A 16140-nucleotide genomic window follows, 5' to 3' on the forward strand; every position below is an offset into this window, starting at 1 on the left:
GACAAAGGAGTGATACATTGGGAGAAGAAATAAAGGTGTGATAAACTGGAAAAAGAAGAATTACTATAGAATGACAAAGGAGTGATATATTGGGAGAAGAAATAAAGGTGTGATAAACTGGAAAAAGAAGAATTACTATAGAATGACAAAGGAGTGATATATTGGGAGAAGAAATAAAGGTGTGATAAACTGGAAAAGAAGAATTACTATAGAATGACAAAGGAGTGATACATTGGGAGAAGAAATAAAGGTGTGATAAACTGGAAAAGAAGAATTACTATAGAATGACAAAGGAGTGATATATTGGGAGAAGAAATAAAGGTGTGATAAACTGGAAAAGAAGAATTACTATAGAATGACAAAGGAGTGATATATTGGGAGAAGAAATAAAGGTGTGATAAACTGGAAAAGAAGAATTACTATAGAATGACAAAGGAGTGATACATTGGGAGAAGAAATAAAGGTGTGATAAACTGGAAAAAGAAGAATTACTATAGAATGACAAAGGAGTGATATATTGGGAGAAGAAATAAAGGTGTGATAAACTGGAAAAAGAAGAATTACTATAGAATGACAAAGGAGTGATATATTGGGAGAAGAAATAAAGGTGTGATAAACTGGAAAAAGAAGAATTACTATAGAATGACAAAGGAGTGATACATTGGGAGAAGAAATAAAGGTGTGATAAACTGGAAAAAGAAGAATTACTATAGCATGACAAAGGAGTGATATATTGGGAGAAGAAATAAAGGTATGATAAACTGGAAAAAGAAGAATTACTATAGAATGACAAAGGAGTGATACATTGGGAGAAGAAATAAGGGTGTGATAAACTGGAAAAAGAAGAATTACTATAGAATGACAAAGGAGTGATACATTGGGAGAAGTTTTAAGGAGAGATGGGATATTGGAGACAAAGGAGGGTTAATTCTGGTGGAGAGAAGAAACGGTGTAATGTGATAAAGTTTTCGCTCGTTGACCTAGTTTGTTAACGTTGACGTAGTTTGTTAACGTTCCTTCAATACTTGGTGGTTGAAATAATGTAAAGTTAAATTTAGTTTTTAACGTAACGACTGTTAATATTCACTGTGCTTGACGTTAGAATTATGTAAGGTAATGCCTTTGTTTTTTTCAAATGTAACTACTTGTAACTTTATAAATAATGACGTAAGCTTAGAACTTTGGTTGAATTAAATAGTTAATATGTTTTCCTTTGGAAAATTGGAGAAATTTCTTAACAAGAAAAGAAGTTGAAATTAGATTAATATATACACATGTATGCATAGTAAATAATCAACATCTCCTAACTGTTGTCACTATTACTTTATACACGTAAGTGTAAATGAGCACTATGGCAAATATTCTGCCACTTAACCAACTTTCTTTTAAATAGTAGTTTCGTAAGTTTGTTTTCGTTTGTGCCAAACTTATTAATGAAGATCGAAAGTAATAACAAACTTTCTTTTAAATAGTAGTTTCGTAAATTTGTCTTCGTTTGTGCCAAACTTATTAATGAAGATCGAAAGTAATAACAAACTTTCTTTTAAATAGTAGTTTCGTAAATTTGTCTTCGTTTGTGCCAAACTTATTAATGAAGATCGAAAGTAATATTCTTATGAGGCGATTCCTGATTAAAATTGTCCATTTCGCCCCTTAGTGTCGCAAGTCACTGATAATTATAAAAGAAAAGACAGTATGTATGAATTTTCAAAAGTTTTTGGGAGGCACAGGAAAAGTGTGTTTACGTTTTGTCACGAGGCACACCACGTGATGAGACTCGCAAAGTTCTCCAACATTCACTAGCAGCGACACTTACTACCAGTCGTGTGTTTCAAATGTTAGGGTTAGCTTAAATTCGATTTACACAGACAACAGAAATCGCCTATGTTGCGATAAAACGCCCCCTTTTGTCTTGTTGGAAAGGCGACGAAATTGTCCTCGATGAGTGATTTACCTGAAAATGAAATAAAACTATTTAATGGCAGTATAATAAGATGGTATGAAATGTTGATACATAGCATTAGAAATAATTATGGAAACAGGAAGTGAAATGCAAATATTATGGAATTTCTCTAATTACAGTGTATTAAAATGATTTGCAGATAACAGTTATATACTGACAACATTCAGTGTAACTGGCTACGATCCCACAAGTTAGACAATGACAGACCAACATAATGCCTAAAAGGTACTAGAGGTCATACTATTCCCATGCAATGGTGTGGTTGTCGTGAATGGAATTATGGGTCATATGAAAAGCGTGTAGAAACCAAAGTACTGACTGATAAGGAACACTCACGTGACAGAGTGAACAAAAATTCATATTTTAATATAAACTGTGTGGAAATTCTAAATATAGTACGCAGAGTGACAGCTGTTGATAACAGAAGCAGTTCAAATGGAAAACCAAAGTCCTCAAATGTAATGTTAGGTAACTCGAGCCTTTATGTCGTTCAATTATGTTTGCAACAGTCAACGATAGTTTGTTTGATGGCAAAGAAGAGAACTGCATCACATACAACGTACAATATTTCCAAACATCATGATGACCAACCAATAGAATTGTGAGCTGCATTTCAACTAGTATTGTTCGAGATCCAACCAAAATTGATGGCACACTGACAGCTGACAGGTACAAGCACATTCTTATACACCCTGTCATTCTGTTATAAGCAAACTCTATTGGGCAATGATTCATCTTCCGGCAAGACACTGATAACATGTATGCAACATTAGCAAAACGGATTGAACAATATATAGTTCCAACATGAATATTGTTAAGGTTGTAAGGTAACACAAAAAGTTGGTTGAGCTGAAAAGCGATACGGAACATTTGAAAACACAAAAAAAAGATAATTGTACTTTGTTAAACGTGTGGAAGCACACAAACATGGTGGACTATTTTATTTTAAGTAAATATAAGACACCAGTGAATTATAGAATTTGTTTGATTTTATTTTGTATTTTTTTTTGCCGATAATGTATCATAATAATAACAAAATAGCTACAGTTACTGGTTGTTTGTGGCTTCTTTATTTTTCCATGATATTTACCAATACTCAATATTTATACGAATATTTATATACTTGTCGTACTAGTTTTATCAGGAATTGAGCAACATAGAAATCACCAAAGTTTTTCTCTGACTATTTTAACCTGTTCAGTGCCGCAGACGAGATAACTCGTCCAAACCGATCGGTAACACAGTGCCACGGACGAGTTACTTCGTTCCCAATAATACCTAACTTCAACACTAGATGTCAGGACCATACATGCATATAACCGACTTACGAAGTGTTTCACTTTCGATCCAAAATGGCGTCACGAAAAAACGTTACAAAATGAAGAAGCATCAGAGTTGTATTGTAGCAGCTGAAATACTTGGCAGTCAACAGGTTAAAAGTGGCTTCATGTGGCATTTATCAGTATGAGTTGTAAATATAAATCATAACATCGACAAATGTTAAGGAACTCAAAAACATAGTGTTAACATATAATGAAAGACAGTGCTTTGGTATCACTGGAAAACAAACAAACAAAGAACCAAAACGTATGTATCACACTCCTGTGGTAAATGAGAGAAATTTGTTTATAAATTAAATGTTAAAGTATCAGTACACATACAAAGATACACTAGTTGTTACATATACACAGTTACACTCACATATATATATAAAACACATACTTAGTTATTTATATGTAACTGTGCAATAAATAATTAGAATTATCCAATCACAATAGCCGAATGATAATGTTACTATTATCTGTCTCTGTTATTGGCTAAACGGTTAAACAACTCACAATTAGTTTCCTTGGGCATGTATTCTTGCATTTCTGCTAACAAGTTCCTGACAGTTTCTGTATCCCTGGTAAGAAGAAATCAGACAGAACCAGTTTCTCTAAGTGGAACCAAATTTGGGTGGTTATAAAGTGCTCAATAAAAACAAGATAATTAAGGACACGTCTCTCACAATGGACTAAATGATGCAAAATTTTTCCCAGTACCTGCTACTATCTTACGTAAGATCATTCTGCACGTGCAGTGACGAAACACACTATTTTCGGTATAGTAAACTACCACAGCTAACCGAACAAAATGTTGTAATGCCAGAGAAATTCCACCTTAGTTGACCATGTCAGGTTTATAAATTAGGTGCAATTTGAACATAACGAACAGAATAGAACTTACTTTACCTGGTGTACAGAGATTTATGAAGCTAAAATAGGTATTCAACTGTACAATTAACTAGGAAGTTTACCCATTACAGTGACGTTTAAGAAGCTGACATTTCAAACCGTGATTGTTTGAAATGTTGTCTTAAAATATATTATAATGACAACATTTAGTCATAAGGATTTTTATTATTATTATTCGCATTATATTTCACTAACACTGTTTCCTATTTCAGTGTTTACTTTGTTGTTTGTGAATTTAAATAATGAAAGAGAAAACACGATTGAAATCAAGCACTTTTGCGATAAAATATACACAGGTATCACATTAACATAACGAGAGATTTTCATTCGTTAACAATGAAATTGTAGTTATGTTTCGTAAAATAATGTAGGCATGAGATCTGGTCAAAAATATAAAATTTCAAACAAAAAAAAACAAGCAAAAAAACATTTTTATTCGCACGAAATGTTACTAGACTAGTTTTTAGTAATAAAACCTTAGTGAACTAGCTTCATTAACATCATGAAAGTTAGTTTCATAGTTTCATTATTCATGTTGGTTTTAAATTTCGGGCAAAGCTACTGGAGGGCTATTTAGCCGTCCCTAATTTAGTAGTGTAAGACCAGAGGGAAGGCAGCTAGTCATCACCACCCACCGCCAACTCTTGGGCTACTCTTTTACCAATGAATAGTGGGATTGACCGTCACATTATAACGACCCAAGAACTAAAACGGCATGTTTGGTACGACCGGGATTCGAACCCGCGACCCTCGGATTAAGAGTCGAACGCCTTAACACGCTTGGTCATGCCAGACCCTTAGTCATCTTAAAAATAATCTAGGTAATTTAGTTTTATTAGTATCGCTGTAGAAACTCTCATCAGATTAGTTTCATGTAAAATGTTTTAATTTAGTTTCTCAACAAAACATTCAACTTATTTCTGTTAGTTTTGGTTAAAATTTGTAAAAAATCATGAACAGGCACAACTATCTTAATTTCTTAGGTGGATAGGGGGCGCTCGACTCGTTGTTTGAGGGTCGCGGGTTCCAATCCCCATAACCCCAAATATGTTCGCTCATTCAGCCGTAGGGACGTTATAAGTGACGGTCAATCCCACTATTCGTTGGTAAAAGACTAGCCCCAGATTTGACGGTAAGTGGTGATGACTAGCTGCCTTCCCTCTGGTCTTACACTGCTAAATTAGGGACAGCTAGCGCAGATAGCCCTCGTGTAGCTTTGCGCGAAATTCAAACCAAACTTAATATCTTAGTTCCATTTTTAAATTAACAGGAAACATTTCGAAAAAAGTTACAAGCTTATTAATTGTGTGAAACTCTTGTAATGGAGTCTTGAAATAAAAATAAATCACAATTTTATCGAAAAATAAGTGACAAACATATTAACATTATTTAACCTGAAATAACTCCAAATCCGAACTTATAAAGAGCCTTTGTTTCAGTTTCTGCAATGTGTATTTATACACTGAGCGTCTTTCCTCCAGTGGCACAGCGGTATGTCTCTGGACTCACACCGCTAGAAACAGGGTTTCGATACCCGTGGTGGGCAGAGCACAGATAGCCCATTGTGTAGCTTTGTGCTTAATTCTAAACAACAACAACAATAATTTGCCCCCCAATGGTTTAGCGGTATGTCTGTGGACTCACACCGCTAGAAACAGGGTTTCGATACCCGCGGTGGGCAGAGCACAGATAGCCCATTGTGTAGCTTTGTGCTTAATTTCAAACAACAACAATTTGTCCCTCAATGGTTTAGCGGTATGTCTGTGGACTCACACCGCTAGAAACAGGGTTTCGATACCCGCGGTGGGCAGAGCACAGATAGCCCATTGTGTAGCTTTGTGCTTAATTTTAAACAACAACAATTTGTCCCTCAATGGCTCAGCGATATGTGGACTCACACCGCTAGAAACAGGGTTTTGATGCCTGCGGTGGGCAGAACACAGATAACCCTTTGTGCTTAATTCCATTCAATTATATATAGAACTAGTTTATTATAATAAATAACCAGCAAAAACGAAACAGCAGTAATGTGAGTTTTTGTTTTAGTAAAGTCACATCGGGCTATCTGCTGTGTCTACCGATGGTATCGAACCCCTAATTTTAGCATTGTAAATCCGTAGACATACCGCTGTACTAGCGGGGGGCCAAGAATAGTGTGTGTGTGTTTTCCTTTTAGCAAAGCCACATCAAGCTATCTGCTGTGTCTACCGAGGAGAATCGAACCCCTAATTTTAGCATTGTAAATCCGTAGATTTACCGCTGTACCAGCGTGGGACGGTTTGTTCTTGAATTTCACGCAAAGCTACTCGAGGGCTATCTGCGCTAGCCGTCCCTAATTTAGCAGTGTAAGACTAGAAGGAAGGCAGTTAGTCATCACCACCCACCGCCAACTCTTGGGCTTCTCTTTTACCAACGAATAGTAGGATTGTCCGTAACATTATACTCCCCCCCCCCACAGCTGAAAGGGCGAGCATATTCGGTGTGACGGGAATTCGAACCCGCGACCCTCAGATTATGAGTCGAGTGCCTTAACCACCTGGCCATGCCGAGGGCCGAGCATCCAGGAAATTAGTACAAGCTTTTACCTCTGCCATCATGTCACTGGAGATATACATGTTAACCGTGGTTTACTGTGATCTTAAGACCAACTGTTAAGAACTGTACTATCACTATTTTTCGAGGAATGAGCGATTGGCAACATTCAGTGCTAGCATTTCAAGCGATGCAAAGTATTTTTTAAGGAATTTTTGCACTGTGGAAGAAAAATACTTTGGCGTCTGTTAACATATTAAGGCTTCCTCATAACATTTGTTTCTCAGTCTCAGCCAGGTGGCATCTCAAGCTGTTAATATCCTCACCTAGGTTTACCTTTGTTCTTATTAAGCCTCTTTGTTAATATTTATTAACATCTATCTCGCTGTTAGAGGTTAAAAACGTAAACGTCATATGTGTATATGTAAACAATACACACATTTCTGTTGTATTTATTATCACTGCTAATAATTGTTTCGCTATTAATGATTAAAAAAATTAAACTTTTTATTACCACTGTTAATATCCATCTCGCTGCTAAATGTTAAAATCATAGAGATTTAAAATATTAGAAAAATACCACAGTTTACAGCCTACTGCAACCTTACATGTGTCTTAAATACTTGCTTATCATTTACGTTATTTTACGTCGTTACTTATGTGTTATACTGTGTTAAGTTCCCCAAATAAATAAGATGAAACAGCTTTTTTATTACGTCATTAGCTTGGTTTGTTTTGAATTTCGCGCAAAGCTACACGAGGGCTATCTGTGTTAGCCGTCCCTAATTTTGCAGTGGGAGACTAGAGGGAAAGCAGCTGGTCATCAACACCCACCGCAATATCTTGGGCTACTATTTCACCAACGAATAGTGGGATTGGCCTTACATTATAACGCCCCGGCGGCTGAAAGAGCGAGCATGTTTGGTGTGACGGGGGAAGATTACTTTAGTATTGATAATTTAATACGCAGTTGCTTAAACTGTAAATTAACCCGATATAATTAATATAAATAAATAAATATATATACTTTTAAAGCGGGTTGAAGCCTGAACTTGTACGAGTTGGAATCTCGCCCATGAAATTTATTTCACACGAGGGAAATTTCCTTCGGATAACTTTCGACTCGGTTTTATTCATTTAAAAAACAAAATAAATTTTTCTGAGTGTTTAATAAGTGTACAACTTTACAAAATATTTAAAGAATAAATTGTATTTAAAAACAAATGAAAAAAAACGCATCACTTGTTCTGTGCAATACGTTTTAACTATTAATATCTTTTGGTACTGTTTATGTTCCCTCATTTTTTTCTCAAGTGGAGCAAATGTTTTTTAATTTTTAATTTACTGAATTATATCTGTAATATTTTTGTGAAACTAAAGAGAAAAAAAATTGTTTTGTTTTTTTACCACCTCGTGCTGCAAGAGATCGCCCTTGTTCTTTGACATTTCCGTGAATAGCATATTTAGCGTGTCAACAAATAACAAGAAGAAGGCGAAATGTAACACACGGAAATAATTTGGTTTTCTTTCATAAACCTCTAAAGGAACAGATTAATTCCGCAAGAAGTTTTCTTTTCTGTGAATTGGTTCAAACAAAGCCAACCATTCCTCGTCCTTGTTGGTTCACAAGTTTCTTCTCATTTGTTGCTTCTAAGTAAAGCTTTTCATCTTAAAGAAAAGAGACTTTCTTTAGCTCTCAAAGTTCTAAGTTTTCGTGTAATCGATGAATCATATATCCAGCAATTCACAGTTGTGCAGCTGCACTTTTATCTTTCTGTTTCTCAAAGTAGGAATGATCGACTAAAGATTTGTAATTCACCAGAGCTCCAACTGTTGTTTTTTAAACGCTTATGGCAAAATGTATTTTTGCCGCATTTGCTAATAGAAATCGGAAGTACTCAAATTTTACAAATGTGTTTGTGAGAAAACTGGTTTTTAAGTATCAGTTTATGCTGATAAAATATACAAATTTTGTTGTATTTATTACCATTGGTACTGTTCACCTCACTGTTAGAGGTTAAAACTTTAACTTATGTATTTTGTTGTGTCAGTAAGTACTTTTTGCACACAAAAAAACTCTACTTTCTCACTTCAGTTTCCCCTTCACGCCAAACATGCTCGCCCTTTCAGCCGTGGGGGCGTTATAATGTGACGGTCAATCCCACTATTCGTTGGTAAAAGAGTAGCCCAAGAGTTGGCGGTGGGTGGTGATGACTAGCTGCCTTTCCTCTAGTCTTACACTGCTAAATTAGGGACGGCTAGCACAGATAGCCCTCGAGTAGCTTTGTGCGAAATTCAAAAACAAACACTTCAGTTTAATTTGTAGAAGTTGCTACGGAGGCCTTCTGCAACCAGATATTTGAAACTTACAGCTCGACTGAACGGAGTGAAAATATTAAATTAAAAACTTTAGTATCAAGTGAACAACGACGATGATTTGGCAGATCCAAGAATAAAGAATTTTTTGTATGACTAAATATACTGGTAAACATTTATATATCAGGTAATGAGAACAAACTTTGGGTTAATTATGTCCTAAGAAACCTAAGTAATTTCAGCGACAGATCTTAATGCCTGTCGGAAACAGTATAATAAGGCCTGGCGCTAAACCCTAGGCATTCATAACTGGTTGGTAGAATGAAGAAATTCAAAGAACCTAAATAATACCAACACTACCACGAGGAGAAATTTGTTTGTTTGTTTGTGAACTTCGCGAAAAGCTACACGACAGCTATCTGGGTAAGCAGGCCCTAAATTAGTAGTGTATGACTAGAGGGAAGGCAACTAGTTATCACTACCCTCCGCCAACTCTTGAGCTACTCTTTCACCAACGAATAGTGGGATTGACCGTCACCTTATAACGCCCCCTCGGCTGAAAGGGCGAGCATGTTTGGTGCGACAGGTATTCGAACCCGCGACCCTCAGATGTGGAGAAATAGTCAGTATTAGTGTTATTAATAAAATAAAAAATTGTTAGTATGAGAGGTGATGCTTGTCAGTATTAGAAACTGTTTTACTGTAATGTGACATTTTTCAAGTTACAAAAATAGAAAACACACAAGTTTGACTGATTCCTACTTTATATGCATTCGAGAAGAGTTATATAGTTTTAACGTGGAGTTTCAATTCTAAATAAACTGCTTACAGATAGTGAGATAAGCCTATTTTGGAGATTTTTTTTAATGTTCGAAAATGAACGTGACCTGTCGTAATTTCAGTACCTCTAAAACTAACTTTATCTAATTTTGAGTTTGGTTTTAATTTCGCGCAAAGCTACGCGAGGGCTACCTGCGCTAACGGTCCCTAATTTTGCGGTTTAAGACTCGAGGGAGGGCAACTAGTCATCACCACCTGCCGCCAACTTTTGGGCTACTCGTTTACTAACAAATAGTGGGATTGATCGTACCATTATAACACCCTCACAGCTGAAAGGGCGAGCATGTTTGGTGTGACTTGTATTCGATCCCGTGACCCTCAGACTACGAGTCGAGTGCCTTAACCACGTGACCATGCCGGGCCAATTTTGAGTTCATCAATCAGTTTCGATTAAAGAAACGGTTGAGGTTTATTTCGAAGGAACATTTAACAAGTACCTATTAGGTGTAATGTTTTAACCACTAGGTGTAGTTTACGATAAAAAATAAAACATGTAGATCAAAAGTGTAGTTTATGATTAAAAAAAATACTTATTGCAGTGAAATTAGCCCTTTCTTTAAGGGTCAAGGAAACACGTCCGTCACTGAACTGTTACAATCAGTATAACACATCCATGATGGAAGTGTTTGTTTTAACAAATGTTACTTTTTGCTTGCGATCCAAAAACAAATCGTTCATCCAGTCACTTCAACAGAGCAGACTTATGTTGTAATTGAGATTTCTCTCGTTTAACCAACAACAGCATTTGTCAATAACATTACTACTGTAAGGTATCTCTATTAGTTTTGTAAAATACCTAAAAACGTTTCAAAGTTCTTCATGTAAATCATGTCACTATTTTTCATGTAAATCATGTCACTATTTCTTCATGTAAATCATGTCACTATTTCCTCATGTTAATCGTGTCACTATTTTTCATGTAAATCTTGTCACTATTTTTCATGTAAATCGTGTCACTATTTCTTCATGTAAATTGTGTCACTATTTTTCATGTAAATCATGTAACTATTTATTCATGTAAATCTCGTCACTATTTTTCCTGTAAATCGTGTCACTATTTCTCCTGTAAATCGTGTCACTATTTTTCCTGTAAATCGTGTCACTATTTCTTCATGTAAATCGTGTCACTATTTTTCCTGTAAATTGTGCCACTATTTTTCATGTAAATCATGTAACTATTTATTCATGTAAATCTCGTCACTATTTTTCCTGTAAATCGTGTCACTATTTCTTCATGTAAATCGTGTCACTATTTCAGGAATCTTCTAATTCAATTAACGTATCTTTACACATGTTAGTGCATGATTGGTCTCTACACATGTTACAGCATGATTGGTCTTTACACATGTTATAGCATGATTGGCCTTTACACATGTTGTAGCATTGTTGGTCGTTACACATTTTAGAGCATGATTGGTCTCTGATACTTTGTCTTCGTAGAAAGTGTGGACAGTTAAGATACAATTTTTGTTTAAAAAAAAATAGAAAGTTCAAACCAACCTACCATCATTTTAATGTCAATTTGATTTCAAGAGCAATGATTATTTTTAGAAAGTTTACTCTTCACGGATAATGAATCTTAACTTTAAACAGTTTTTATTTCAGGCTGAAACGAACTGTGAGAATCTGATTGAATTATCTATTTCCAACTCACGTGTATCAATGGTCTTGATATATAACGTATATCAGTGGTCGTGATATATAACGTATATCAATAACTTGTGAAACAAGTTAAGTACTTAATGTAGGAAATTCTCTGAACAACGTGAAAATTAATGGGATTGATCGTTACTTTATAACGCCCCCACGGCTGAAAGGACGAGCTTATTTGGTGCGACGGAGATTCGAACTGAGTGAAGTGCCTTAACCACCTGGCCATGCCGGCCTTAAAATCCACACTAATCATCACATACAGGAAATACGACTAAAAAAAATTCAAAATGTTGTGGTCGGCACGTGAAACATACAGACTTCATTCAAAACATCTTAGCCAATATACAAAATACACAGTGTTTAAAATGCCTTGGTAAATAGGGTAAATATATATATCGGTTTTCGCTAAAACGCCAGATACACAGTACTAAAATGTTCCCTGGCTGTTACGCCACACACGTGTTCAAAAATTCCCTGGCTATTTGCCAGACACATCAAAGACTTCAAAATGTCATTTCTGATATATTATTGTGGATAAGTCAAGTTTGTATACATGCTTTAAAAATGTAATACCAACTTCTTTTTTTTAAGAAACGGTTTGACTCTCTTTATGAAACAAATTTGACATAAAATGTTATCTTTTATTTTCCTAATTATCGTATCGGATTTCTTTGCGTTTGTTTGTTTGCTACATTTAAAACTAATCGAATGTAACTTACGTATATTTAAGAAAATTAAAAACCTGTTAAGAAAAAACAACACAAATCTTTATATATGCGACAACAAGACGTTGGTATCTTTCTGAGGGTTAATATTTGTCAGAAGTATCTGCCACTTTAAACTTTATATCTTGAAGGTTATATTTTAACCGTAGATTTAAATTTAGTTCGAATCAATTTCGTGTACTGACTGCGTATGTTGAGCAATACAAGATCAGGTTTCTCAGCGTTATGAGAACGTCTTCTCCGCGGTTTTTTCCAGGTTCAGCCCATAGAGGTGATCAAAGAAAATTTAATAAAACCTGATTTCTGTGGTACCTTCCTAAACATGAACACTTTTAACATGTCGTGTAAGAGGTAAACTCTGCACCTTCGTGACCAAAGACAACTGAAAGGCAAGGTCCTATACTATAGCACATATTCTTTGCTCTAATTTGAATATAGAAAATAGTGATACCTCATTTACTTGAAGACATATAATTATAATAAAAATGCAAAATTAAACACTTATACCTAATATAATAAATATTCCACGGATTATTATTATTATTTTTAATTTTAAGAAGTTATGAGTGAAAGAAAAATGAATATACAATAATACCATAACCATACTATATCTGTCGTCTCCAGTGCCGATGAGGCATTATGTACAATACCGGGACTCACGAGATCGGATTGGACACGACAGACATGGTAGTGGTCTAGATGACGTTCATATCATGAATATTCATCAAAAACGACTGTTTTCGTGTGAAGTTAATGAAGTAAGTTAAACTAACCTATCAATTGACACTAGCTCCTCCTGGTGATAGTCGTGTGGAGGTCGCCAAAGGACCAGCTTATCAAGTACTGCCATACCCGAGGAGCTTGGACGGTTTTCTGTGATAGAAAACATTAACAGATAAGACACTGTGCATTATATTTACATATATGGATTAAATGTAACTTAACATTTAAAGAAACACGAACAATAGAATGTTATACACAAACGTATATAAGCTAAGCAGTTAGATATGTCAAAAACAATACTGAGTTAGAGTAGCAACAACGTTTTCAAGAAGTACACTGTCTGTTATATTTAATTTTTAACTCACTCACCAGAGGGATACACCGTCTGTTATATTTAATTTTCAGGTTTAGATTTTATTTGCACATGTAATAAATATCTTTGTTTTTCAAGTTCGTGGAAAATAACACGAGGGCTATCGCGCTAGTCGTCTCCAATTTACCAGTTTAAGACTAGAGGGAAGGCAGCTAGCTTGTCATCACTATCCACCGCCAATTCTTGGGGTACTCTTTTACCAACGAACAGTTGTATTGATCGTAACATTATAACACCCCACACGGCTGAATGGGTGAGCATGTTTGGTGTGATGGGGATTCGAACTTGCGACCCTCAGATTACGAGTGCAGCGCCTTAACCACTTGGCCATGCAGGGCCTCGCATGTAATATATATTTGCATGTACACAAAACTTTTGAATTTTAAATGTGGGGTAATATCCTGATAAAATACCTCGATTTGCGCATGCGTCACTCGCCAGTCATAAAGTTCAAGGCGACGGTAAAAGACGAAGAGATATACTTAAAGGGTATTCATATAAATAATCAAAGAAGTTGTTGTTTTTAATTAAGCACAAAGCTACACAATGGGCTACCTGTGCTCTGTCCACCACGGGTATCGAAACCCGGGTTTTAGCGTTGTAAGCCCGCAGACATACCGCTGAGCCACTGGGGGGGGGGTAATCAAAGAAGGTGATTAGAGTCTTTACCTATCTACTGCCTGTAGAATTAGTTTAACTTAACTGGTGTTTCGCAGTACTGTGTAGTCTATATTTTTTAATACAGTACCATTTCTTATGACGGCGAAATAGTTTCATGATTACGACCAAAGTAGGCTAAAAATAGACTTTTTTTTAATGACAAGCGATATGACTACATCTGCAGACACATTCAGTAACTGTCATCTTCAAAATGTCTGATGATCTGATGTTGTTTTTGGTGTGCACCTGATGTATCATACTTCCACAGGGTTCCTGAAATTGTTCTGTTTCAAGACTATATAAAACTAAAAGTAACAAATATATTTTATTATCTTGCTTTGTGTTGTAGCTAACAGACCACATAATTTTTCTCGTGATTTATGGCACGCGAACGTTTTACTCATGTCACAACAGTAAAAACTGAAACGTTAAGCGTTCATTACGTAACGTCATTTCAGCGCCTACTGACACGCTGACAGACAACACGTTACTATATATAGGTGCGAATGATTACAACAAGTGACGCCTTCGGGTCCCTTACACGAAATTGTTTTAGAATATTCACTCATTTTCAAGATTTCCAAAAGCCTTCATTCAGTTTTGACATTTTTGTGTTATGAAGTCTTGCAACAGTTGCAGTTTTGTGTAAAACGTAACAAGCATAATCTGTCTTTTATAAGTCCCGTAAATAATGGCTTTTTTTTAAAACTATCCTGTTTCAAAAATGTGAACGTTTCGAGCTCTCAGTTGCTTTCTTAATACAAAATAAAGCTACTATAGCCGCTTTTGTTTAACAGTGCATGCACGCCTAATGGCTTATTTTACAAACGACACAAATCAAAATAGAATTAAAAAAAACAAACTGATACTTTTCTTAAGGATCACCATAAAAAACAAACTAGAAATGCACAAAAGCGTTCCAGCGTAAGCCTAGAGGGAAGGCAGCTAGTCATCATCACCCACCGCCAATTCTTGGGCTACTCTTTTACCAACGAATAGTGGGGTTGATCGTCACATAATAACGCCTCACGGCTGAAAAGGCAAGCATGTTTGGTGTGATGGGGATTCGAACCCGCGACTCTCGGATTACGAGTCCAGTGCCTTAACCACCTGGTAATGAGGGGACCTCACGTAAGAAACGACTGAATTTATAAACATGCTTGTCGCGAAACGGCGTAGCCGAAAATTTCCTGGTTGTATGATAAGAACTTGAAACATGAAACATGGCAGAGTAATGATACTTCCTTTAGTTGACTGATTAATTCCAGATATGGACACGTCTCGATCTGGAAGCCCTCCAATGGCATAGCTGTTTGTCTGCGAGCTTACAACGCTAAAACCCGAGTTTCGAAACCAGTGATGGGCAGGACACAGATAGCCCAGTGGGTTATCTTTGGGTAAGCTTTGTGCTTAACTAGAAACAAATAAACTTCATATTGAGGATTTGTTTCTTTGTTTGTTTCTGAATTTTGCGCAAAGCTACACGAGAGCTATCTGCGCTAGCCGTCCTTAATTTAGCAGTGCAAGACTACAGGTAAGGCAACTAGTCATCACCACCCACCGCCAACTCTTAAGCTACTCTTTTACCAACCAATAGTGGAATTGACCGTCGCATTATAACGCCCTTGTGGCTGAAAGGCGAGCATGTTTTGGTGCGATGGGTATTCGAACCCTCGATCTTTAGATTACGAGCCGAGTGCCTCAAACACCTGGCCATGGCGGGCCCCTGAGAATTTGCTCATGCACGTGTTGGTTCGATATTCTGTATATATATTAATTAATTAAAATAGTGATAGTTATTACATCGCAGGTCTTGTCTTATATTACATTAAATCGTAGCATTTTGCAGCTTTGTGGCAATTGATTTCTTTAATTTCTTAGAAATGGTGACATCACTAACTAGAACAGTTGCGCATGCGCCGATGGTGCAAATGCTATCGTGCTGTACTTACATTTTGTATTATTCAGAAATCAAGATATATACTATTTTAAACTGAATACATTAAATAAACAGGGCTAAACATTTATTTAATGTTTTGTTAAATACAAATGACAAGCCAGTGTGCATGCACTCATTAATGTAAGATGCTTTAAAACATAATATAAGAGTCAATACATAAT

The 16140-nt window shown here is 36.0% G+C and overlaps 1 protein-coding gene across 6 annotated transcripts in view; it reads right to left on the reverse strand.

Moving 5' to 3' along the window:
- Window positions 1-342: 342 nt before the first annotated feature.
- Window positions 343-16140, reverse strand: part of LOC143222413 (regulator of G-protein signaling 7-binding protein A-like) — a 161757-nt gene continuing 145959 nt past the window's right edge. For 4 of the 6 annotated variants that reach the window (XM_076448909.1, XM_076448911.1, XM_076448912.1 and 1 more), the window contains 3 exons: window positions 13037-13136; window positions 3802-3866; window positions 343-1954 (listed from right to left, as the gene is read on the reverse strand). In XM_076448909.1, coding sequence (XP_076305024.1) covers window positions 1845-1954; window positions 3802-3866; window positions 13037-13136 — 275 coding nt within the window. In that variant the 3' untranslated portion in view covers window positions 343-1844. Of the gene's footprint in view, window positions 1955-3801; window positions 3867-11330; window positions 12646-13036; window positions 13137-16140 lie in introns of those variants that run through there. The other 2 variants (XM_076448914.1, XM_076448913.1) reach the window with 2 other exon arrangements.

This window comes from Tachypleus tridentatus, chromosome 8 (genome assembly GCF_004210375.1).
Source record: "Tachypleus tridentatus isolate NWPU-2018 chromosome 8, ASM421037v1, whole genome shotgun sequence".
NCBI classification, from domain to species: Eukaryota; Metazoa; Arthropoda; class Merostomata; order Xiphosura; family Limulidae; genus Tachypleus; species Tachypleus tridentatus.